General features: G+C 39.7%; 1 protein-coding gene across 5 annotated transcripts in view; it reads right to left on the bottom strand.

Moving 5' to 3' along the window:
• The window catches only part of LOC102229324 (E3 ubiquitin-protein ligase Midline-1-like), a 43,641-nt gene extending 17,006 nt beyond the window's left edge, over positions 1 to 26,635 (bottom strand). Inside the window, exons 1-3 of one of the 5 annotated variants that reach the window (XM_023336914.1) lie at positions 26,520 to 26,635; positions 4,803 to 5,524; positions 559 to 618 (exon numbers count right to left, since the gene is read on the bottom strand). In XM_023336914.1, the coding sequence (XP_023192682.1) occupies positions 559 to 618; positions 4,803 to 5,468 (726 nt within the window). In that variant the 5' untranslated portion in view covers positions 5,469 to 5,524; positions 26,520 to 26,635. Of the gene's footprint in view, positions 1 to 558; positions 619 to 4,802; positions 5,525 to 7,666; positions 7,909 to 12,426; positions 12,616 to 14,482; positions 14,751 to 26,519 lie in introns of those variants that run through there. The other 4 variants (XM_023336916.1, XM_023336915.1, XM_023336917.1 and 1 more) reach the window with 4 other exon arrangements.
• Between the last annotated feature and the right edge of the window lie 464 nt (positions 26,636 to 27,099).

Raw genomic sequence — 27,099 nt, 5'->3', positions numbered from 1 at the left:
AAGCTCAGCTGAGTGCCACCTGGGTCCTGGACTGCATGCTATACGAAAAGCCTATTTTCCACAGCGGTATGAATTGCTATTTCCTCTTTCACTTCCGACCCTCAAACAGCGGAAGTAGCTGCATGTAATGTGAAGTCCATAGGACGCAGAGATAAATAAAAAGAATAACATCAAAAATTACACCCAGCAAGTAAATACTTAACTCTGCAGGAAGATTAAATGGAAAGCCTTTATCTTCCTCTTTATCCGAAACGTCATTAATCATTGAGACGATGTTATTAAGCCACATTAGTGCTCACATTAGTTACTAGATGCAATAATAAAAACACAACAGGCTCATAAAACTGAGCACTATACCTCATACATTAGCAGCTGCCAAGGTCACATTAGCATGTCTCATTAGTCAATGCCTTAGACCCGTGTTAGCTGTTTCAGGGAATACATCACTTTATCTACACAGATACTTTTCATCCCTCAGGAAGATTACGTTCAGATTCAAGGAAGATCAATAAAACAAATCTGTCCCGATTGTTTGATTAAAGAAATGATGCTGATCACCTGGTCCGCCTCCTGGTATGATTGATCATTCCCCGCACAGAGAAGGCGGCCAGGAGACTTCTGCATGATGACAGCATGATCAGACAAAGGAGAGAAGTTAACACCAATCCTCTGAGCTAAAAAACATCCCAAAAAACTGCTTGCATCCAAATTCCACTGTGACCGGCAAGCGTAAGAACTAGGACAAATGCGGTATGAATTGATTTTATGATAAATAAAAACATCTGTTTGTGACTCATGCATGAACATTGTGAGTGTTGGTGAAGAAAGTGGACCTTGTTTTCATGCAGCCATTCATTTCAAGAAGAAGAAAGGTTGTTTTTTTTTTTTTAGAAAAGAATAGTTTCCTTCATAAAAACCTTGACTGTAGATCACGTGATGATCTGAAAACTTCCCAAATTACGGAGCCAGGAATGGGTATAACAGCTGCTATTAATTAAGTTTATCATTCTGTTACTGAAAGGTAGCCAAGCTAGTTTATGGCGTTTTCTCAATAATCGCATTTTATGCTGAGAAAACCAGATTTCTTTTTATTACTATGCTGTTGATATTTGGCAAAATGGGTTGACTTTGATTATCCTCTATGCAAACAACTGAGTTATAGTATTTAGTATTTTGCTGTGGATGATGCCCCTAATATTGCAGCGACAATGTTGGTATACCATCTCGAGGTTCATCCTGCTTCTACTCTTTTGTGTCAATTCTTTTCAACACAAACCTATTATCAGCATGACTGTTTAAGACATATTTAAATGATTTTTAAAAGTAATATGTTCATCCTGCATGAATGTTCCTTAAGCTGACATTTTAAGATTGAATAAGAAGCTAGCACAACCTTTCTGGTTTTGGTCAGACTCAATTTATATCCAGGCATGAGAAAATAATTTTTGCATTTCATAAAATACGTATTTTAAAGGTTAATTTTCTAAATTATAATGAAACTTATATTAATAAGGTTTTATTAAACTGAGATAATGCAATATTTACTATTTACTAATAATCTTGAGGTAAAGGGAAAAATAATTAAAATGACAGAATAAACTTTTTAAGGTGTGTCATCTGCTGGGTTCCATGCTTAAACCTGTCAAGAAAATCCGAGCTCATCCCACTTCCCCATGCTGGAGATTTTAGTTTAACAGTAATAATAAATAAAGTTATCTTTAAAATGAATCACTCAAGTGACATCAAGGCCCAACAGTAGACTTAAGTGTCAATAAAGTTAGTTTAACAGTAATAATAAATAAAGTTATCTTTAAAATGAATCACTCAAGTGATATCTAGGCCCAACAGTAGACTTAAGTGTCAATAAAATAAATCTGGTTGTGTGTGTTGTTTTTGTCTCATGCAAACTTTGCTTTAATTCTACTTTTTTCTATCTAATCATAAGAAATCATAGTCAGTCAGAAAGAGTCATTAAACAGGAAAAGCAGGTTTCCTGGAAAAAGAGGAAGTAAGTTCCAGCCTGCAGATTTATAAAAATAGATGAGACTATTTCTTATTTTAAATCATGAAAGTTTAAAGAATGAAATCTAAACATTTTGGTAATTTGATAAGATTCAAAGTAAAATACTTATATTAATATTGGTTTACTTGTAATAATATTTACATGAACATTTGTGGGAACACTTACAAGGAAAACAAGTAACTGTAACTTTGGCATCAAATAATTAGAATCATGTATTATTCTTGGTTTCTTTTCAGAAAAACATCTGTAATAACTCACATTAGGATTATAATAAGTATAATTAATAAGTTATGGTTATAAAATCATAAATGAATGATAAATCAGAGAAGCTGAAGAAAATAAATGTGATATAAGTTATGGTTATAAAATTATAAATGAATGCTAGATCAGAGAAGCTAAAGAAAATAAATGTGATATAAATGTGATTTTGACATTGAACTTGAAATGGTGTAAAAGGTGTAACTGCAATTAAACATCACTGATATGTTGGAGGTAGAGAGTAGGTGAAAGGTGAAAGGCAAGGAACTAACAGGAGAGCAGAGATGATCAACGCCTTATTTAGAGAGTAGGTGAAAGGTTGTGCAGGCAATGGACATAGGAGGTTGAGCAACTCTGAGACATTAGCACAGACATCAGGAAATGTCTGTAAGACAGTGATGGATATGAGATCATCTGTCTAAGCAGTCAGAAACCCTATAAAAGGTGAGTGCAAAAGAGGAACCGTTCGTTGGATCCTCCGGGCAGCTTCGAGCCAAGATCGAGATGGACAAAGAACTCTGCAGCTGAAGAAGAGCCGGGGCCACGGAGCCGAAGACTGTCCGGCCATGGGGACCAACCCGTCAGCCCTACAACCTGTGGCTTCAAATCGCACTTCTCTCATCGGCTGGGTTCAGACCCCAAAGACAAAGATGAAGACAAAGGCAAAGACAAAGAAGAAGAACTGGTGCCTTCCTTCCTGCCAGCACCAAGTCCTGTGTGACCTCACCATCCATGCGGAGAGGAGGCTCATCAGACCTACAGAGATTCCTGCCTTCGCTGATCAACATCTTCCTCCTGCTGCAACACCTTCTTCATCATCAGACCTGCGGAGATCCTGGCCTTCATCGATCGGCGTCTTCCTCCTGCTGCAGCACCTTCTTCGTCGTCGTGCCAGGTCTGGGGTTCGAGGCGCCATGCTCCGTCCGTCTCTCTCAAAGGTTCCTTTTTTTTAGTTCTTAGTATCAGCCGTAGGGAAAGACAGACTAGATGATTGATTTTACTTATTTGATTATTTCTGCTACTGAATTAAGCTGTACTGACCCTTGCAAAAATGCCTTACTAATAAAATATTTAGCATAAAGAAAATCTAAAAGATGTTGTGGACATTCAGTTAATGAGTCACCTTAAAGTTCTTTGATGGTTGTAAAATAGCTGTGATGTTTGATTCTGGAGAGGAAAAAGTTTAAAATGTTTTTAAGTTGCTGGTAGCCCAAATTTAAAACGTCATCCTTGGGACTCGCCCGAGTCACTAAAACCTACCTGGTTCAATAACAAATGCAAGTTGTAAAATAAGAGAACGAGCGACCGTTAACAGGTGTGCTCTGTGAAACTAGTTGGCTGTAGGCTGCTCAGTCTGGCTAATTCACAGAGGGAAGAAGGGTGAGACACCTGGATGTAGGCCGTTAAAAATCAGGTGAATCGTTTCTCGAAACCAGCTTAAACAGAGTTTACTTCAGTTCTGGACAGGGTAAATCCCGGCAGATTTAGGAAACTCAATTAACCCGTTAGATGGAGAGCTGGTAGCACATCTCCCCTCTCAGAAGAGGAAGCAGAGAGTGAGACAGTAGAGACAGAAAGGAGGGGGGGGGTGTTGCGCAACAACAACCTTTGATTACATTTTTGTAATCAACTTTATATGTGATCATAAAATAAACCCATATAATTCCTGAAGCTAAAACAAATCACTAATAACACCGGAATTTCCGTGAGAACTGCTCATTTAAATTTACAATGAACTGAAAGCAGAGACACCTTTTTCATGCTCCAGCTAACATCATGTCTTATTAATGCCTGCCCTGCTGTTGAAAGTGAGCAGTTCCCCTTAGGGTAAAGATGTGAGTGCCTGGTCCAAGTGCTATTGCACTCTGAATTAAAAGCAGAGTAAAAGGTGATTTTCTTGCATGACATATTACAGCACAGTTAGTTCTATAAAGCTTATAATGTCTGTAAAAATCGCCCACTGTGGACCTGACAGTGGACGAACGAGAACACTGGCTTCACAACTAATTAAAAAAGAAATCCAGAACTCATATCTCATTCAAGGCAAAATACATCTGTCTTTTGTTTAGTTAGTTTTTTAAGCCACAACACAGAATTTTAAGAAAGTCGATCACATCTAAGGGAAGACACTATTTTAGTCAACGTTAACTCAGATTAACTTGCTAAACATTATAAAGTACACTTGAAAGAGATTGAGATGTAATTACTCGTTACATCTGCGTGCATTGCCAAGCTGCTGATCATTCAGAAATGTTTCGCAGGAAGGTAAAGTGCAAAGGACAGTGTTTTTTTTTTTGTTTTTTGTTTTTAAGAAAACTGCTGATAAACTTTGATTTATGTGACAGTGCATACCACTAACATCATGCATTTGCTGCTTGATCCAAATTTTTATAATTTACTATCATATTGTGCAACTGGAATAATAAAGCATTTCAAGAAGTGAAGAGAGATCTGCAGGAAAAAATCTGGAATGCTTGCATTTTAAATTCTCAAGCATTCTAATAATAATTCTATTTCTTACCTTGAGTTTGTCATATCGGTCGCTAAGGGCCGCCACTTGGTGGTCTCGATGTCGGCCGACAAGTTTGCACAAGGCACAGATCAACTGTTCGTCTGTTACACAGTACATGTTGACTTTCTCGTCCTCGTGCTCCAGACACATGAGTCCCCGGAGATGGGAGTCCTGCAAGGGTTCAATCAGCCGGTGGCCCGTGAAGGGTTTCTTGTTTGGGTGGGTGGCCTTGAGGCATTCCTCGCAGTACGATACCTCACAGGTAACGCAGGTCTTCACTGCATCCTGAGGGGGGTCCTGCTCGCAGAACTGACACTGCACTCGGTCCGTAGGAGATGTCATGGCTTTGCCTTCTGGGATCACTCGCTCACGACGAGTCTCACTAGGGGAGTTGGGTCCACTTAAAGAGGCTTTCTGGTAACGGTCGATGATGTTCTGTAGGGTCACGTTGCGTTTGAGTCCCTCTAGGCCTCTCTGGTTGAGAGTAATGACATAGCGACAAGTTGGACACTGGAAGGCGCTAATAGACTGGATAGGCTCGCTGGGGGTGCAATGGGAGACCAAGATACGATGGGCACAGTTGAAACAAAGACTGTGAGCACAGGGCAGCAGCAGTGGGTCCTCAAAAAGCTCCAGACAGATTGGGCAGGTCAGCTCAGACTCTAGTGTTTCCATTTTCAGGCACAACAAAGAGGGATTGTCAGCAAAATCCAGGGAAGCCGATCAGCTATCTATGAATGACACAAAGGAAAAAAGCTCAATAATAGAAAGTTGGGGGAAAAAAGAGTTAAAAACTAATTAAATAGATGTTGGAATGATTCAATCCAACTGTCCATATTTCGAAATGAGTAGAGAGGTATAGAGAGCAGATATGGTAAAAATTCTAAATCAGAAAGCTTAATCACAAGAGATTCTAGATTTCACAAGCATTAACACTCTTATGTGGAAATTGGTAGTCAGGGTAGATGATTCGAATATGGGTTATTTTCAGAATCAGTAAGGTGTTTAAAAAATGTCAATGGAAGCACAGAGAGGTAAAAGCCAAATTAAAAAGAAAACTGTATTTTCTAAAACATGTAAAGACATGTCTGCAGTTCATTCAGGCTATAAGAGAATGTTGCAAATAGCAGGAAGTTTGAACATATACAGTTTTTAACCGCAAACTACAATGGAAAATGATTGATATCGTAATGTTGGCAGTCTTTTGGAAAGTGTTACAGAAGCTTATTTTCTCAAGAGAAAATAAGCAGCAGTTGATGTTTCAGTAGCAATGTTAGCCAAAGGCAATTTAAAACGTCTTTAAAATGTCTCCCTACGTTTTTATCTGTCATAAAGTATGAGTAAAATATTAGTTTATGGTGACTGAATCTCCCTCACAAACACCATACAGTTGTCTCTACTGTTAATATATTTAAATAATGACTGTTTCCAAAAGAAGTGGTAGAAAAAAAGTGAATGATCTGTGAATGATCAGAGCCATGACATCATAAGTCATCTGAAAAAGGACTTGAAATTTTGCTAAAATTAGTATCAGCAAGTATTCTGAATGGTGTCTCTCTAAACAAAGTACAAATAAAGCCTGAATTAAGCAAGACTTTTGCACACTATATGTTAGTTAGGATAATCAGAATGTATTAATTCAGTCCCATCTTGAGTTTTATTAGGCTTTCCTTTGCAAGATCAACTCAAGATTATGTATTGTGTAAATATTTGTGAGACAGTTAGGATAAGCAGGTGCTCGCTACTAATAAATAACCCTTTTGCGTATTTGGTGCAGATCTGATTTGCTGAACTTGAAGAATGCAGCTGCAGCTCATTTTAATTTGGCTCAAGGGGAGCCTGCATGAGTTCCCCTCTGCACGGTCGTCCACTGGGGAACAGAGCAGCGAGGACTGACAGCTCAGCCAAGCAGAAGTCTATTGGCCTGCTTGCTGAAGGCTGGGGCTCCACACACTCACAGACACTAAGCCTTTGTTCCCTGGTCACTCAGACACCCCCAGCTGCAAGAGGACACACTGGACTTCACAACGTCTCCCTGTGCGAACTTTACCTCCACTCATTAAGTGTGAAGAGGGCAAAAGCTCATTATCAAGGACAGTCGGCCACAAGCAGCCCCTTGAAAATCGTGCAGGACGCCACAATTATCTCAGAGCAAGTTTGTGTTTTCTGTTGTTCTCGGATCTCCAGACTTTTGCTTATCTTACTGTGGTTACAACAAAAGAAACAATTGTTGAGCATGTCTCTTATGACTGGGAAGCATCTGCTGGCCTTTGTTAGTTTGTTACTTTATTCTTTACACACAAACCTGCCAATGCAACTGCCAAGAAATTCTTTTGCTGGCTTAAACATGATCTCTCCCCCACCATTGTTGACAAAAAAAAACTTAAACAGAAAAGCTTTCATAACAAATTTTGTTAAATGTACTTTATAACATTGTCTCAGGAGATATGCTATATATCTCAGACTTTCTAATTTAATTTCAGTTGAAATCCTTGTTGTTCTAATATTACTTTTTAAATATTTTTGACCATTTTATTTATCAAAGGTAACATTTTTGAGTAATAAAACTACAAAGCAATTAAAAAGGTAAAACCGCAAAAGACACAAAAGCATCTCAGACTACATTAGGTTTTGCAGGTCTTATCAAACAGGTTCGCCCATTGGAGCATGCATTCTGTGATAAAAACAAGACAAATAAAGAGCAGTTTTAAATAAGCACAGCATGAAGAGGTGACTATTCTGATGTCATCACCAGCCTGGACTTATAAAAAGCTTGTAAAATAAAACTGTGGTAAAGAGCCACTCCAAACAGCCCCAAGTATTTTCTGCATTCCTAAAAGCGCTCCCATTCATACAAAGTTTACTTTACCCACCGATGGATTTCGCCCCACTTTGCTCTGCAGAGACATTTTTGCTTCAGGGAAACCTCTGACCTGAATCATGAAAATCTGTTTCTAGCAAATGCAATAAACATGGACTCCGGCGTGCAGCACGCATCCAGATGGCACAAGTTTTCCCGACCCCAGTAATCCTGCTGCAGAGCTGTCATTAGGCGAAAGATTGAGCAAGAGGTAGCAAGCACAACAGGAAAAGTTGCCCGACAATTCCAGGAAAGCCAGCTCCACCTACAGCAGGAGCTCCGGCCAGAGCTTGGGAGAAGAGGAGGAGAGCGGACAGCAGTGAGTGGGGAGAGAGGGAGTAAAATGTTGAAAACAAACGGAGGGGACGGGATTGTTGCGGAAACCTCGTCCTCACAGGCAGGTCAGTGTCCTCGCAGCCCTGCCCATTCAGAAATTCAAAGCTTCAGGATCAGTTTCAGCCTTCTTTGTGCAACTGTTCCCACTGTTTCATACAGCACAATGCTGTGGACTCAAACTTTTCCTGGCACTTCCATCAGGGACTCAAGGGTAAAAGTTGACGACACAAGCTGAGATGAGAGTTGGCCGGGCTATACAGCAGGGCCATGACTCTTTTTGCAGCCAGTGAACAAGTGATGAGGACCAAATAATAAGTCCTGTTAGAGGCAGATCCTCTCTGGAGTAATTCAAACTCCAGCATTATCCTACAGCTTGCAAAATATCTGCGCAGTCTCAAAGGAGAATGTTCAATAAGACTAGAAAATGAAGCCAGACATGACTTAACATCATCGGCAACATCCACATCTGTCATAGCTGGCCCTGATGTGGCGAGTCACTGAGCAGCCATCTGCTTACCATGTGTGACTATTTCCGAACACACCCCTGCTGGGTTTCGTTTTGATCCTCCTGTCACTCAAAGGGGTCCCCCAGGAGGCTCGCCGCTCTCAGAGACAGACAAGAAGCTGTAAATATTAAAAAAGCTCTCGCTCAAGTCCAGACAAACCTGTAGGTGCTAACTTCCAGGGAGAGAGAGACGTGAAGGGAATGTGACTGGGATTCCCAGGGTGCTTGCTGTGCAGCTTCCAGCGGGAAATAAATTCACTCGCCCTGGAGCAGAAAAGGGAACTTACCCATTTGTTCAGTAAAATGATGAAAGACAATGTGAACATAATAAGTTTTGCTCACATTCTAACTTTAAAGCACATACTAATCAGTTTTGCATAAAATATGGGAATTTGATTGACATGCCAATACATATTCACTTCATATTAAACTATCTGCGTGCAACTTAACCTCAAATAGAGCCAGCTGTTCTGTGAATAACTTACAAGTTTGTTAAAGCTCATTAATGTACAAAAGCATCATGAAGACAAAGGAACATGTCTCACAGCTCAGAGGTAATATCGAGGTGCAGTTTAAAACACTGTCACCAGCTTTGATTATGTAGAAAGATCATGGCACCACTGCATACCTGCCAGTGGCATAAAGAAAGGCATTATTGAGAGAGATCCTTAAGTCCAGTTTGCAGTCTGCATGACACATCCATAAGAGACACAGTAAACATGTTGGAAAATGGGTTCTATTCACATATGCCTTAATTGTCTCTCCTAAAACACTTACATGCAAGACAAAGGGTCCATGAGGATACCCATGTTCACTTGACAGTTAAGGGGTTTTAAGAACTACAGTGAAATGGTTTAGAAATAAATTGTGTGTTCAATGGATAACACTCTGCATCTATCTGAACATAGTCCACTGTAAAACATGGTGTTGGCAACATCTGGGTGTGGGACCTTTTTTCAGGGACAGAAAAGCTAGTTATAGTTGATGGAAGATCATACCAAAGATCATGCCACTGAAGTGGTATTCCTATAGGATCATTGTCTGAAAGGTTGATCTAGAGCTTCTTATTTTAATGTGAAAAAGTTCACTGGGGAAAAAAAAGAGACTTTTTTCAGGCCGTTTTAAGGAAAGCTTGGTCTAAAACACTGGAATTCAGCCCCAAACGATGAACCAAGGTACTGAAATGACATGTGGAGTTACATTTTGATTAGGAAGTAATAGGTCCTTTATAGATGAAACAATTAAAATGTCTTTGATATGAGGGCAATTTCCTGCTCAAACGCTCCCTAATCCTTTTGGTTATGGTCTTTTATCACCCTTAATGATAGTCCTGATCCATGTAGGCTATTCAGACTCTGAAAGATTGTTATTGCTCTCTGTCTTCTTCCCCGGGCTGACACCTAACATATTTATCTGTAATCCTGTCCTGGTAGCGTGGCTGTGACCAATGAAGGGGGCCAGGGCTGGAGGAGCAGCAGAAACAGCCGGCTCTGCTCAGTTCTGCTCAGCTCAGCAGCGGCCCACTCAGGCCTAATGTGATTTACAGCTGTGGTGGCACCAGCCAGCTGATTAGACTGACTAATCTACCTGATCTGCAGCTGCACACATTACCCAGATCATCGTTAATGGAGCCTGTACGGCCGAGACACAGGCTGTAGTTTAAATGATTAAAGAGCGCAACCTAATTACTAACCCTAGCATCTCTGCGACTGGAGTTTAACCTCATCTGTACATGTTGGCACGGAGAGAATAACGGTGTTCCGGGCTAATAATAAGCTTCAGGTGAAAACCGTGGTTCTAAATGTATCGTTTCTGGCATTTCAGAAGTCTGGTTGTGCTAACAAGTACATTTGGTTTCCTGTCTTACAGTCTGAGCAACGCAGGTATTCCTGGTCGGCAGCAACTTCTCATTTCCTCTGAGAGGCTTGGCAGGTGCCATCAGCGGGAAAACACCCTATCCTTTCCACGACCACAGGAACTTCAAGGAATGTGACTTTCCAAGCATGCAGCTGCCACCCGCTTCCTCCAAGTTCAACCACGGTTAAAACTACTCTGACACTCGTTGAGTTAAAATGTCAATGTACTCATTTGAGTTTTGAGTTTTTAAGTTTGGAGAAGTCGTTTAGGATTGACGATTTCCAAGTGGCGAAAACACGTAAATGGCGACATCTTGTGGTTGTTTTGCATAACTGCATACAAGAAAGTATTCACGCTGTCACTTTTAGAAATAAATTTACAAACATTGGATCAAAATATGAGAAAATATACCCGCTTTAACGACGGTGACTTTCAAATAACAACTTCTTGGAAAATTTAAAAACTTTTCTCAGAAGTAAGAATATCTCGTACATCTCTTCGAAAGCTTTAGTTGTTCTTGCTCTGACCTAACTTTGTCTTTTGAAAATTTAACACAGCCCTTAAAAAATGTTGATGGAAGCACAGAACTCTAAGATTAAAAAATAAGATTTTTAAGATCATACCATTTTCACAATAAATACAGTTTTGCTTCTTTAGAATGATCCATATTAGGTCTCAGTGGTGATGGACTGGAAGTAATGGCTAGTCCAAGATGGGCAAAGACCAAAATAGATTTCTGAAGCGTCATTGTTTTTTCCAGACGCTGTTTTGTCAACATTTGAATATTCATCCAAGTTGCACTTTGTTGGAATACATTTACCTAGAAAGTAATTAGTTGCAAAGAAAACTGAGTGTGACGTCAATGTACTCACTGTTTTAAACAAACTGAGAACTTTGAAGAAAACAATGTTACTATCTAATTTAAGATGGCTAAAAAGGTCTGGTATAATAGCATTTACATGAACTACTACTATATTGGATTTTTTTTTTGCACTGAATTTTCTACCAGATACTTACAGTGTCAAGAGAGGCATTACTTGTTCTGTTTTCTGAAAATGATTTACACAGGAAGGTCATGGGTGGTGCACCACCAATTTTATCTCCAGTGTAATTAACTTCCTAATTCAAACATGACGATGCGTTTTAAAGTTTTTTTTAAACTGGCTTTTGTGTTTAACGCTAAGGTGGTGTTTCTGACACTGGAGTTGTTTTGATTCTGCTCTGGTTTTAGCCCCTCCTACGCTAGCTTTTACTTTAGCCTCCAGAACCAACTCATCTGGATTTGTACTTAACAAAAACACTAAGAAAGAGAGTTATGTTATACTGTAGGTAAGATATTAACTGCTTATAAAGCCTAAACAGACTATTAAAACAATTCTTAACAATCCCTTCAAGCACTTCATTGGTTCAATAAACGCTATAAGGATCTCCACATGTGTTGCCATGGTGACAGCTTGTTGTGTATTAGTCGCAGGAGTGATCAGAAGCAGTGTGCTCATTTGGAAAGGTGCCTTGCATATCTTTTTAAAACAACCAGTTATTAATTAATAGGAGCCACAAGAAAGTATATTTTCCATCTCCACAATGAAGTGGACCGTGACATCTGATAATGATTTAAAAAATGGATCTGTTGACAAAATGGCAATAATAAAAGGGAAAGACCATCCTTTTGAAGATGCACACTCACAAATAATGCATCAAACTAAAGTAAATGTGCCAAAGAATATTCCATTCAATTTCCAGAAAACCTGCAGTCAAGAATGTGTTTGAAAACGTCTAAAAGCTGTTGCAAATGACTGTTTTTACACAGGAAGTCTGCTGTAGCCTCAACTCACTCATTTCTGTGCTGTTTAATTCCAGAAATTCCCTTCAGACCTTGCTTAGTCATCACACCTCTCATCCAATCTAGTTCAAAACCTTAGGAGAAATAACATAGCCCGACAACTTTGCACCTAAAAAGATCCCTGCCTGGAGCTTTTTAAACACATTATGACTCATGTTCTAGCAGGAAAAAACTCCACAAAGGCACAGTAACATTACACACTGGCTGTGTTCTGAGTGACCTCCTGACTTACCTGCCTCATGGTTCCAGCCGTAAAGAAGCAAGGGAAAGTACAGAGCCACCTCCACAGTCATTCACTGCTGATATTTAGTCTCTGCGAAGCTGATCCACTGCGGCGGTCTGAACTTAAAGCGTAGTGACTCGCCTCTCAGACTCTCTGTGAGTTTCTGAGCTCTTAACCCTCCTCTGAGCCTGCGGGAGGATCAAAACTTGCCACCTTTTTATCTACTCTGACTGAGAACCATCCCATCTAGATGCAGTGGGCTGCAGGATATTGGTGAAGCCAATAGTGTGAAAGGGGGGCAGGACTTTTGCTTCTCTGCACTATAACTTGAGTCTATGAGACATAACTTGGAGCAAAGGTTTTCCAAACTCACATATATGCCTCCAGCTGAACACCAGAAACAAAATTAAACTGTTAAGTTCCATTATCCTTAACCTCATTAAATTTAGTTGAAAGTATTGGAGCTGAAAATTTGCATCATGCTCACAGCAAGAATAACTGAAGTCAGGCAATATACTTTAATATAGATGCTAGCTGTTATCAGCCATATTTCTCAGATTAAACACAGGAATGTGCTGAGATTTGTGACTGCAGACTTAAAAAGTGTTGAAAGTTCTCACACACCCTTGGCGTCTGCTCACAATTCCTCAGTTGCTTAGAAAACAACTAATGTGGAAAGACTGACCCGGTTGGCACCTAAGCAGTGGAAGAGAGCGAGATCACATCAAGTCTGATCAGTTTCTCAGCTGAAAGTTTGTCACCGACATTGGGTATAAGGATTTGTTTTAGAATTGGATCACTGTGCAAGATGCATGTTTTGCACTGTGGTTTTACTTTTGTAAAACCACAGTGCAAATGGCATAGTTTCACTTGGATTACAAAGCAGCCACATTCCCTTGCCCAGGAGTCCTCATGTTTCAGCTCAGCCTGCTGCATCCGGAATGGTGTGAAAATAAATAAGAGAGACTAAACCACTTTAGGGACTTAATGGTCAATATTCCCTTAAAACGTAACACATAGTAATGCTTTTACAGGCCAATTAGCTTAAATTTAGCCACCATAATGTGAAATTTTGAAGCCTATAATACTTATATTTAGCTGTCTAGAAAATCCATAAATTCAAACAATTCTCAGTTGGTTAAAAGGGTCAAAATCATTACACCACCACACTAAACTTTTGGCACAAAGCAGGAAAGACTTGCGTTTTTGCACCGTTTGAAATATTTTGACTCTCAGCTAAAATTAAGTCTAATCAGACATGGAAGCATTTTTTCAGTGTTGTCTAATTTGGTGAGCCTCTGATTGTGGTCCCAGTTTCCTGCTCTTTGCTGATAGGAGGGTCACCCTGTGTGGTCCTCTGCTGCTGAAGCCAGTCTGCTTAAGGGTTTGACATATTGTGCCAGAGATGTAACTCTGCATATTTTGATTGTAACCAGTGGTTATTTCAGCTACAGCTGCCTGTTTTGTTATCACAAACCAGACTTTCTATAATTCTCTGACCTCTGATGCCTGTAACCCGATTTTCATCCACAGAAATGTCACTTTTTGAACCATTCTCTGTAAACCTGAGTAACAGTCTTATGTGAAAATTTCAGTAGATCAGCAGTTTCTGAAATACTCAGAAGCCTGTCTGACACCAACAACCATGCCACATTCAAAATCACTTGAATCCCATTTCTTTCACATTCTGATGCTTAGTTTAAAGTTTAGCAAGTCGTGTTCGCTATGTCTAGATGCCTTGAGTGCTTAAATACATTGAGCTGCTGCCATCTGATTGGGTGATTCACTGTTTACCAAACAATCAAAGAGTTATATCTAATTAAGTACCCCTTGAGTGAATGGACATGAACAGGTGCAGAAGGCCACTGCGTGCCACTAGACTGCTTGTTCATATTCAGCCTCCTGTTCAAAAAATATTTGCATCCTAAATGCAAATATTCACAGAATACTGTGAAGCAGATTCAGTGCAGCAGACCAATACACTGTCAAAGCTTAAACAGAAACTCTTACTCTTTCATCTGGACTTTTTATGCATCCTTCTCCAAAGATACAAAGTGTGTCTTACCTCGCAGCCTGTTAGTCACTCAACCAGACAGTCCAGTCATGGTGACTCAAAGATACATAGAGAAACCAAAGATGAGAGTTTTCTAAAAAATTGTGACTTTGCTCAGAAGACTTCCTCTACTTTTGAACTATCTGTCTGGGTGCTGCCGCTTCATCTGTTTTCCTCCTGTCACTGAAAGTCTTCTCACACAAGCCTCTTTTTTTTCTAATCCTCTCCAAAGGAAGCCGAAACTGCTCCAAATGGTTCAACCAGGCACCGACTTCTCAGGCTTTTCCCTCTTTGTGTTATTTTGTTGGCTGGGATCATTAACTTGGTCCCATGAGAACACGAGGAGGTAAATAACCACCCCCTCCATCCTGTGGAAGCTGTCAATCACTTGTGATGATGAGGAGGTGAGGGGCTGCTCTTAGCCTCTAAGGAAACACTCCTGATTGGTCACCAGGGAGCAGAGGTGCCCGGCATGACAAATGGGAGCTCTAAGATGGATAGGATTGCTCTGTTAGGGTTACATGCACAGCCATAATAGACTTTTACACAACTCACTCATTTGCGTGTCATTTAGAATAAAGCTGCAGACTTGACAGCAAATGTCTCTGCATCTGGATTTGAGAAAGAAATGTGCTTCGTTTAATACATTGGCAGTTGGATAAGTGCTAGGGTCAAGCTGAATAATGTCAAGATCTTTTAAATGACACTTTGGTACAGTCTGGACACTCAGCGGGGGGGACTACGAGGGATGCATTAAGCTGCCGTTGCTATGGCAGTTTGGCAGGAGCAGGGATGCATCCTGCTTCTCGAGCCAAATGCCATTCTAGTCTTTTCACTGGCCAACCCTCAGCTCTCTCTTCACAGATTGTTTGTTTCTTCGTCAAGCCTACCACTGTCTGTTAGTTTCCTCTTCCTCCCAACATCCAATGCCAATTTGAAGTCAACAGCATTTTCTAAGGAAGTGAAATGTGTAGAGACACTGTGACTGAGACAATACCTGAAAGAGGTCACTCCCCTCACAGGACCAAGACTAAACGCTTTTACTGACAAATGACGAGAAACAACAGACACATTAAGCACGGCTGTGAATCTGATGCCTGTGCTTGACTCATTCTGAACACTAATAGATTTGTAAACAGCAAATCCATTTTCAATGCCAAACACAGAAAGCGCTGAAGTAATTCAAGTTTATGTACTGTGTTAAATCAGTTAAAAAATTTAAACATCCATCAGATAAAATACATGCAGAGATATATTATTAAGCTTATTTCTGTCAAGATGATTATGACATACAACTAAGTAAAAGCCAAAATTCAGTTTTTCAGAAAATGTGAATATTCCATAAGATGAATATAATTACGTCACATGTAGTTATACCATGTACCACACTAGTTCAAAGTGTTTTGCACTCAGTATTTGATGAAGGCACTTTTTACAGGAACTACTGCATAAATGCGGAGGGGATCACTCTGTGGTTCTGATGAGCTGTTAAGAAAGACAAGTTTTATTGATAGTGTCCTTTAGCATGTCTCCAATGTTGTTCAAAGTCTTTTCAAGTCTAAATTTATTCTATACCACGTATAACCACCAGTAGTTGACAGAAATGCTGCACGAAGTATAAAATGAAAGCATCCCCGCCCCCAATAAAAACTGAAATAATTGCAAGTTCTCTTATTAAAGGACCCGCAACACATTTCTGTATTCATTTCACACACAGAAAACTATTCATTTGCAACAAAATGACATAAAATCATGGCTATTTACTTTGACTTGAGAGACAAGCAGATATGTGAGGCCAGTGAAAACTGGTTTGCTCTCTTTGGTCATTCCAAAGGTCACATCCTTCTCTGAACTGTAAAAAACATCAAATAAAAAAAAAAGAAGTCTGTTTTTGTTTTTGTCTTTCCACAAAAGAAAATTTGTCTGGGTTGTGGTTTCCAGTAACCCGTCTCCACCTCTCCCGCTGGAAACTCAGGCTGTTCCTTGCTCTGGTTTGACACACAAGGTTTCTCTTGCTTTCAAGAAAAGAGATATAAGATCTTTATTTTTTGGATATATGAGATAGAGTCCTGACAGAACTTTTAATTAAGTGTTTTAGCTGTCACTATTAAGTTTTTCACATCCTCAAACATTTTAAAATAAGCAATTAATAGTCTGTGTAACTACAGTATGCAGTTTTGAAATTGTACTGTGTAGCTAATCTGGAAACTATGACAAAAGGTAATACCAAAGACCCCCTGTTAAGTCATGAAGCAATTATTATAGGCATTTTTATCCAATTTCACTCACCCCAAGCAGGCCTGATTACAGCCAGGTCTGTAGAATTAAGAAATATGGCCAGTCTACAAAAATCGTTCCTTTGACGACTCACCCTGAAGGTCACAAACAAACCCAGAATAACATCTAAACACTGCAATCTTCATTTGTCAATGTTAGGGTCAGTGTTCATTATTCAACAACTAGAAAGGGACTGAGCAAAAATACTATCCATGGGCAAGTTCCAAGGTGATATTGACTGGTGAACAAAAAGAAAACAATGACCCATCTCGCATTTAGAAGAATATTTTTTCTGGTAGACAAGACAAAAGTGGTACTTTTTGGAAGTCATCCTGCTGCATCCTTCATCAGACATGTAACTTAAACAAAATTACATCATACATAAAACATTAAATTGGTGGGAGGCTTGTTTTGCCATTTCAGGACCGTGATGACTTGATGTTTGTAGCAGAAATTATTTGGAACAGGACAGTCATCCAAACACCAGGAAGTTCACTTCTGAAGGGCTAACACTAAGACCAAAATGGTGGCTTTGGAGAGGCCTTGCCAAATCCCATTGAGATGATGTGGAATTACCTAAAACAGATTCTTCATGCTTGAAAACCCTCCAATGTCCCCAAGGTAAAACAACTCTGCAAAGAAGAGTGAACAAAGATATTTCCAAGAAAGATTAAAGACTCATTGCCAGTTATCATGGGAGTGGTTGCTGCCAAGGATGTTACCACCAGTTATTAGGTTTCAGAGGCGTTTTCTAACAAGGCCAGATTGGTCTGGATAACTTAATTTCACTTTATAAAAGGAAGTAAATTATAAAACTGCACTGTGTCTTCTCTCATATCACTGTCTGATATTAAAAGTAATTTACTGCTATAAAACAACAGAAGAAATCAGTGGGGGAGGAAATACTTTTTCACAACACCCTATCTTAAGTGACCAATATAAAATGCTGTCACAAGATGCCATATTGTCAAATGATTTTTACTGTTTCTGCATTTGTATCGGTGGCAGTGAAGCTTACAAATATTCTAGAATAATCCCCATATAATTACAGCCAAAAAAACACATATATTCCCTTATCAATTAATAGCACAACTGTCCACAAAATTATTCCAAACAAATGAATATTCATCTCCATTAAATGAGGCCATTTGCAGCCTAAGGCAGTCCTCTTGATGATGGCTGGCACATCAAGCTGCATTAATTAGAAAAAGACCTGCAGAGGGCCAGAAACGCCCTCCTGAAACGTAAGATAAGTAGTTGGAGCAAAACAGGCCATGAAATTGAATGTTGCATAAACATTAATAGTTGAGAAAGAAGAGGGAAGGTTTTTTTTTCTTCCACCTGCATAGTCATCATGTCATAAGGTTAGCTATGAATTTGCAGTATAAGCAGTTCCACCAGAAAATCCATGTCATGCCAAACAAAGAAATCCTAATTTATGCATACAAACAGAGACGGTACAAATAAGATTTTTCAAATAACACATTTAAAATAAATAGTCATTAGACAGCTTTAAAGCAGCCAAATACGCTGAGTAAGGTAGAAACAATTTGAATAACCTCAGATGCAAATTCATTTATCTTCAGAAATAATCAGTAAAATCAACTCACATGCTAAAGTCCTGAGAAATCTTTGAGATTATTTTCAAGCACAAGACGAAAAGGAATCTCCCATTGAGAGCTGAGATCTCTATTTCAGTAGCACATTGATGAGAGAATAAACAAAACATACAGTAGCATCCTAGCTGCTCTGTTTTCCACACGCCCTCCTTCATTGCTGGATCTCCCCACCCAGCCCCAGCCCCAGCCCCAGCCCTGTCTATATGCTCATGCAAGCATAAATCATGACCAGCAAGCATCACGTCCACCAGGCCATTTCATGGATATGTTCTTCATTAATGCACCCCCACCCCCTTTTTGGGGTTGAGCAGTTGCCCCTGACTCCCCACCCACCCTCACAACAAAAAGACAAAGAGGTAGCAAATGGAGAGACAAAGTGGGGGGGTACACAAACCTTGGGGACCACATTTTGATGAGTTTCTAACTACGAGGCCCGGCCTTGAACAGATGGGACTGTGTCTCCAGGGTTGTGCTGCATCGCTGCATTTAGCGCACACACACACACGCACACCCCCCCACCCCTATACATCCCTTTAACCAACTTCTGCTCACCAAATGATGCTAGGGAGATTCTGCTCTAGATGTGATGGGCAACATAAAAGAAAATGTCTTTTATAATATTATGTTTGGCATCAAACTTCTATGTAATCACAGTAATTAAACTCTGAAGGTAAATGTCTAATTAGGTTAGCATGTGCTTACAGGCATTAGGATGGTCTTTTTCAGTACAAGTGCTGATCTAAGCGACTATAATCATTTTTCTAACTAGAACAGTCCTCACTCTGCCAGTGAACAATAAGATGAAAGCAAAGGCTGCCCTCGTCATGGCAAAAGTTCAACTTTTTAATTGCTTTCATGCCTTAAGACATGCTGCCAATGACTAACCCACAATCAGCTTGAATATTAGCCAAATGAATAAAAATGTTATTGAAAAGCTAATTAACGCTTAAAGCGGTTTACCTTCAGAGCAGGTAAAGTTAGTTCAAAGAAATCTAGTATGTTTTCTACTGTAGTAAATTATACTAACTTATTCTCTGCACATACATACAGAGACTTAGTTTAGTTTGAAATGTTTATGAAACCTGAAAAGCACCACTGTTTACATTTATGAAAGACCAATGTTCTAAAGAAACTAACATTTGTTTTGTTATTTCTATAGACACAATGCTAGGAATATTTACACATTTTGTCATGTTGAAATCACTCATTTTAATTTGTCATTGGGATTTTATCATCAGACCAACACAAAGTATTATATAGTGAAGGAAAGGAGTAAAAAGTTTGAATAAAAATATTAAAATTGTGAATTTGCCTTGAGACCCCTTTACATTGATAGGCCTAAATAAAATGTAATCCAAACGACTGCTTTAAAAGGTTACCTATTTGGTAAGGAGAGTCCACCTTTTTGGGATACATGCAAAATGTTATGTGAGACTGAAAGCAAACATTGGACATCAAGCTAAACACCGTTCTCATGGGAAAATATGGTGGTGGCATCATCAGTCTGTGGGGAAATAGCTGAGAGACCAAGAATCAGTCAGCAGTTTTGTATGTCACAAAAACAGCCTTTATCGAAGACGTGCAGGTAAAATTCCAACTATTGCAAAATTAACGGCAAAAAAAAAAACTGCTTGCATTTTCCTAGAAGGCATGTAGGGAATACCTACAGCAAATATGTGGAAGGAGGGACTTGGGTCAGATGACACCAAAATAAACTCTTGCTCAAAACTTGCAAATGTAAGCGGCAAGAAATTAGCACTCCACATCACGCTCAACATATCATCCCCATGAAGAAACTTGACGGTTTCTTTCACCAGGTCAAACAAGTTTATACATGACTATGTTTGTCACAGGTTTATATTTGTATGGCAGTGACAAAGGTTGCAAGGACATTAAAGTTGGTAAGAGTTAGCAGCAAGATGAAATCTGGGAATATCTGAGAACAAAATTTGTGAAAGACGATTATAAATAAAACATCAATACAATTAAGTTTTTATTAAAATTCTAAGAGCCCTGAATACTTCACACAGTACCTCAAAGTTTGCCGACAATCTGTTTTTAAACAATAAAGTAAACTTTGCTGTTAAAAAAGAAGTCTTTATGTTTTATTTTAAGTACTATAAGAAGGGATCAAAAGAAACTATTGTGGTCAAAATAAAAAGTCATTGATCATGTCCCAAAGAAGCTGGTTGTACTTTGTGGCTAAAGAAAATTGCAAAATGCTTTACTGTCTGGTGCTTTCTCGCTTAAACAAATATGGGAAGGGATTTTGGAAAAGAAATATCATCTACTATTTTAAGTCCACACCACAAACTGCTCCTCAGAAAGTCTTGACTTTTTTTTTTTTTAAAACGGAAAAGAAAACGTATCTACTTTTTCGAAAGGGTTCAGTGAATGCCTGCTGCATTCTTTCTGCTTAGATGACTCAGTAATTGCTTCCAGCTTGTGTGGGAATCTATCTCAGAGAATTTATCACATCTTTATCGCAAATCTCCAGCCAACTAGCTTTATCAAAAATTATGATAGTAAAGCATTGAATCCCCCCCCCTGCACTTTCTGGCTGTACACCCAAACCCCCGGCCTCAGTTTGTATTCTTGCTTTACAAGCAGTAGTCGCTTTGAAAGACAGAACCTGTCCGACAAAGGCAGATAAGAAATTGTTCTCCGCCGGGTGAAGAGTTTTCAGACAATGCTGTTCCTCCATCTCTGTTAAACATTACAACCGTCACACTCGACCAAGTTTTGGTGGAGTCAATCTGAACATCTGTGGTGGGGATGTGTTCACATGTCCAAGGAGGCAGTCGGAGCCAAATGCCTCGGCCCAGCTGTTTGAGTCAGGATTAGGTAAATTTCAGTTTTCTCCGAGGTTTTGTTGACATGCTGACATTGTTGGTGAGCAGTTAACATTATTGAGATGAGATTTCTAAAACAAACAACAATATATTGTAGATAATCCTAAGGGTTGATACTGTATCTAACAATGATGTATTTACCATCATTGTTATCTTAGGGATGCACAACTGAATATTCTCATTTGCTGTCAATCAAGTCGTCAAACATTTCTTCAGGACATTCCTGAATCTTGGCTGCTAGAGAGTTAGAGAAATGGGTGAAATATATATATTTTTTCTGAGCTATTACTGACACCATGGCACTCAGCTACACTTCATTGCACATAACTGCATACACTAGATCTCAAACTTGATTGCACCACTAAACATCCAGTTTCTGTGATGTAAAAAAATACACAATGATAAGTCGCTTTAAAAATGTTTTCCAGCATTAATGCCTTATATATGCTATATTATACTTTTACTTTATGTATAATTCAACAAAAATGCAGCTAATATTTTGGGGAAACATAAGCACCATAAACTCATACTTTGCTCAAGGACATTTTGATTCCTTTTCAGCCTTCTTTGGTAAATCACCATCTAATCTTGACTTGGCGCTGTAACTTGCAAAAATTCCACAAATTTCTGTCTACAGGTAAATCTCCCCAAATTTTCTAGTACTTTTTTTTTGTTGTTGCTCAGCTCTGGTTATTACTTTCCAAATCATTACTGAAAGATATTTTCAGTAATATTCAGTATCATCATTACTGAAAAATATCCTAGTGTTAGGATATGGCTTAATGAGTATTGTATTGTAAACTGCCACAAACCTTGTATATTGTTTAAAACTATTGATAATATTCTTAATGTTCCACAAAACACTGAGCCATCATTTGAGGCATGCAAAAAGTTTTTACAATTTTGTGTGGATAAGGTGGCAAATTCCCATGGTCAGATAGCATCTCCCCTTACGTCTGTCCCAGTGGTCTTAGTTTCCTGCTCTGCTATTTTTCACCAGTTTGAGCTGGTGACTTTTAACTGTTTAACAGAGATTACTGATCATCGTAATACCTTTGGTTCATCTATGAATGTGCTCCCACTTATGTTTTTTTAAAGAGCTAATTTCTACTTCCGAGCCTTCTGTGTTTGCTGTTATTAACAGTAGTCTGTCCATAGGTGTTTTTCCAAATGCTTACAAACATGCTATGGTGCATCTTTTGGTTAAAAAGCCTATTCTGGATCCAACTGTATTGCTAATCTTTACGCCTATCTTAAAGCTATCTTTTCTTTCAAAAGGTTTGGAGAAAATTATTTACAAACAGTTCATGGAATTTTTAACAGCAAATAACATTCCTGAGGTTTTTCAGTCAGGATTTAAATTATGTTACAGCACATAACGTGCATTGCTTAGGATTTTTAACGATATTCTTGTAGCCACAGACTGCAAATTGTGTGATCTTGGGTTTTATTGGATTTAACAGCTGGATTGGATACTGTGGACCACAAAATTTTAATTTGTCACTTAGAGCACCTTACAGGCATTCGATAAACTGCTCTTGCCTGGTTTAGCTCCTATCTGACAGAGCATTTTGTGTCAGCCTGGAAAATTTCAAATATTTCCGTTTCACTTTCTTGTGGAGTTCTGCAAGGCTCTGTTCTTGGATCTCTCTGTTATCATGTAATTTTTTTCTTCTTTTCCCTTGGGCTCCATCTTTATAAAGCACAAATATTATTTTCATCTTTATGAAAACAAGAAGAGAGATACTCTCTTATTAATGTTTTAATTCCTTGATGAAGTAAAGGTGTGGATGGACCTTACGTTTCTTCTTTTTAATGACAAGAAGACAGAGGTTTTGTTTTTCAGGGCTTCGAGTGTGTCACCCTTCATAGATTTTGACCCTCTGGCACAGTATTTGAAAGGCACTGTCACCAATCCTGGGGTAAAAATGGACGGTTATTTTAATCTTGACAGGCAGATCACCTCAGTGGTGAAGTCCATCCATCCATCCATCCATCCATCCATCCATCCATCTTCTTCCGCTTATCCGAGGTCGGGTCGCGGGGGTAGCAGCTTCAGAAGGGAGGCCCAGACTTCCCTCTCCCCAGCCACTTCTTCTAGCTCCTCCGGGGGAATCCCGAGGCGTTCCCAGGCCAGCCGAGAGACATAGTCCCTCCAGCGTGTCCTGGGTCGTCCCCGGGGCCTCCTCCCGGTGGGACGTGCCCGGAACACCTCACCAGGGAGGCGTCCAGGAGGCATCCTGACCAGATGCCCGAGCCACCTCAACTGGCTCCTCTCGATGTGAAGGAGCAGCGGCTCTACTCTGAGTCCCTCCCGGATGACTGAGCTTCTCACCCTATCTCTAAGGGAGAGCCCAGCCACCCTACGGAGAAAACCCATTTCGGCCGCTTGTATCCGCGATCTCGTTCTTTCGGTCATGACCCAAAGCTCATGACCATAGATGAGGGTGGGAACGTAGATCGACCGGTAAATCGAGAGCTTCGCTTTTTGGCTCAGCTCTCTCTTCACCACGACGGACCGGTACAGCGCCCGCTTGACAGCAGACGCTGCGCCAATCCGCCTGTCAATCTCCCGCTCCCTTCTTCCCCCATTCGTGAACAAGATCCCGAGATACTTAAACTCCTCCACTTGGGGCAGGACACCCCCCCTGACCCGGAGAAGGCACTCTACCCTTTTCCGGATTTGGAGGCACTGATCCCCATCCCGGCCGCTTCACACTCGGCTGCGAACCGCTCCAGCGAGAGCTGCAGATCACGATCTGATGAAGCCAGAAGGACCACATCGTCTGCGAAAAGCAGAGATGAGATCCTAAGGCCACCAAATCGGATCCCCTCAACACCTTGGCTGCGCCTAGAAATTCTGTCCATGAAAGTGATGAACAGAATCGGTGACAAAGGGCAGCCCTGGCGGAGTCCAACTCTCACCGGAAACGAGCCCGACTTACTGCCGGCAATGCGGACCAGACTCTGAAGTCCAGTTCTTACCATTTGAGACAACTGGCATGTACATTTAAAAAAAGTATGTCTTGATTACTGCAATCCCTTCTATCATGGTATCTTACAGACACAGAGGATACGATGCCCATAAAATGGATAAAGCTGTGCCAAAAGCAAGCACTGTCCCTTTGTCTTGTTTAGTTTTCACATTCTTTACTTCCCCATTTAGTGTTGGTTGTTTCACCAGATCAAACAAGTTTATACAAGCAGGCAATCACAGTGAATTGCTGACAGCTGAACGTCCACATTAATATTTAAATAGATGATGTAGTAAATGGAAGACTCAAGAAGTACAAGCTATAAAAGTGTAATTTGCATAACAGGATGTGGGTTTTGTTTTTTCTTTCCTTCTTGGTGACATTTGGTCTATACTTCTTACCAGTTGGTGGTGATAAGGCTCCATTAAGTTAACTGCCAAAATAAAAATAAAAAGTAGAAGAGCCATCACAGTCCTAGCAGTGGTGTCAACCACACCTCACTAAGATAGGAATTTATGTTGACTTCTTGCTTAGAGTCGCTCTCAGCAGCTAAGAATAGCACGTTGTTCTAATAATTGCATGGTAGGTAGCATTAACTATTAAATTAACTAAAACGTTTAGTCAATGACATGAAATTCACACACGATGTTGGCAATTAAAGTAATCCATATAATGAGTCTAAACCAAAGTATTTGTCAAAGAACGTTGTGGCTAAAACATTAGAGTTTTAGCCATTAGACCATGGAATAAGTATCTACTAAAAACAGGAAGAAAGGGGTTTTCAAAGAGCCAAAGAAAGTAGAGAAACTAGTTGTCAATATTTAAAATTTCTTCTTGATGCTATGGATTCAGCTATGCTCATGGTCTACAAAAATCCTTTCTGATTAACAAAGAACTGCAGAGTCGTAGGGTTCGTAAAGGCAAAAGTACCTTAAAAAAATCTTACTGTTGCCCAAAAAAACATTAAAAAAATAAATAATAATGATAACAATGTTTGCAGTTACATTTCAAATCGTTCAATGGGAATGGTCAATGGCCTCATTTGCAATATTTCAATCAACAAAAACATACATGTGTTCACCACTTATTTGATATACTTTTATGAAAAAGCAAGACTTTGTTACAGCAATATTATTATTTTCCAAAGCTTCCCAATGCACTGAACTGCTCCCCATTCATCAGAATGTCATCTGCAGTGAATTAAATTTCTTTTTAACTAAAATCAGTGCTTGATTAATCCCAACCTTTCACCTCTTCATAAGAAAGACTGGCTCCTTGGGAATGTTCAAAATTCATAGTCCTAAAATGTGACCGTGGATATGCAAACACATAATTCTTAACATCCTGCTTCTTTGTGCTGCTATTGGCTGTCATAATGGGAATGATCTAGCGACTGCTCTTGCCCTGTCACAACAACCAGGCACAAAAGCCTCGCAGCTGCTATTGAAGTTGGCACTGAGAATGCAATGGATATGGTTGTATTTATGATTTGGAGGCAGGGCTGGGGAAACAGAGCTTAGTGATGAAAAATGTTTTACATCCAAAGCGCATTTACCAAAATAATCCATTTATATTGCCAAATTAAGTCAATTCTAGAACCAGGAAAAAAGATAGCATTAAAAAAAACCAACACATTTGCTCGGTCTTTCAAGGAGTAAGAAAAAAAAATTGGAAAGCTTACCTCATGGCAAAATAAAGAAAATCCGAGTTCACCAATATTGCATGTCCAGACTTTGCCAGACCAAGACTGTATTGCTTTATTAAAACAGGAAAGATAGGACGAAACCAAGACTGCTCATTGAAAGTTGGTCTTTGCCTTTCTTTCTGTGAGATTGAAATAATACCTTTTTGCCAGATGAATGTTTTCACCAGCAGCTGTTTTACGAGGAAGCTGACATATCAGAGCTCCTCAGCTGTCAGCAGATGTGAAGCATGTGAAAACGGGGACGTTTTTGTGACAAAGCATCTGGCTCCCGTCTGAACCGACTTTGTAACTAAATAACTCAAACAGCCAAAACTCTCTTAATGAGTTCATAAAGTTCAGTGCTTCTTCCAGCTCTCCTCCATGCACGTGTTCACTCATGCACTCATGTTCACAGACTGCAACATGCCTGTTTCAGTAGACAAAATAACAAGCATCCAGGTACGAGGCTTAATGTGTTGTGATCGATATTCTAAAATCAATAATGTCTTTATCAGAAAGACCTGCAGGATTCCCTACTGCTCTCCCAGAGCTGATCAGCTTTCTACTTGATTCAGCCAAATCAAAATCTTAAGAGTTGGAACTCCTTCAGTCCAACAGAAATGCTTCTTAATCAGATCTTACCTTCTTCCCCATGGCTGTATGTGCTCTCTCTGGTGGAGAAGGAAAAAGCAGAGAATTATTTTTAGACAGCTGGCTATTTCCCTGAGGAGGAAGACAGGCAGGAGACAGAAGACTGAAAGGTGTTCTTGCCTGCAAACACTCCTCTTTACTAGGGTGTGTATTCACAAATACCTCCCTTAGACACACACACGCACACACACAGCCTGTCATCTGCTTTACAGGTTTATACAGGATCATGGAAGGCTCTGAAGGAGTATTTAACCCTTTGAAAAGCTGCCACTGAAAAGATCAAGTTTTTTATTCTTATAAATTACGAGAACTGGCAGAAAATCGACTCCATCAAGACTGGGGTAAAAGTAAATGACTGCACTGATTTTGTCTTTGCAAGACACTAAGATGGAGTCTGGCATCAGATAATGCTGATCGAGGGCCTATTTTCAGTGTCACTGTTGCCTGTTTTGTGTAACCAAGCATAGACAATAAAGATCAAGAGGAGAGAGGGAGAGAAAGGGCGGGGAACCGGGGTGTCTTACTGTTGAGCAAGAGAGAATTGGTTCTTCCTCCATCCTAATGAGAATTC

Source organism: Xiphophorus maculatus, chromosome 7 (genome assembly GCF_002775205.1).
Source record: "Xiphophorus maculatus strain JP 163 A chromosome 7, X_maculatus-5.0-male, whole genome shotgun sequence".
Lineage (NCBI taxonomy): Eukaryota > Metazoa > Chordata > Actinopteri > Cyprinodontiformes > Poeciliidae > Xiphophorus > Xiphophorus maculatus.
This window is presented reverse-complemented; position numbering and strand designations above follow the sequence as displayed.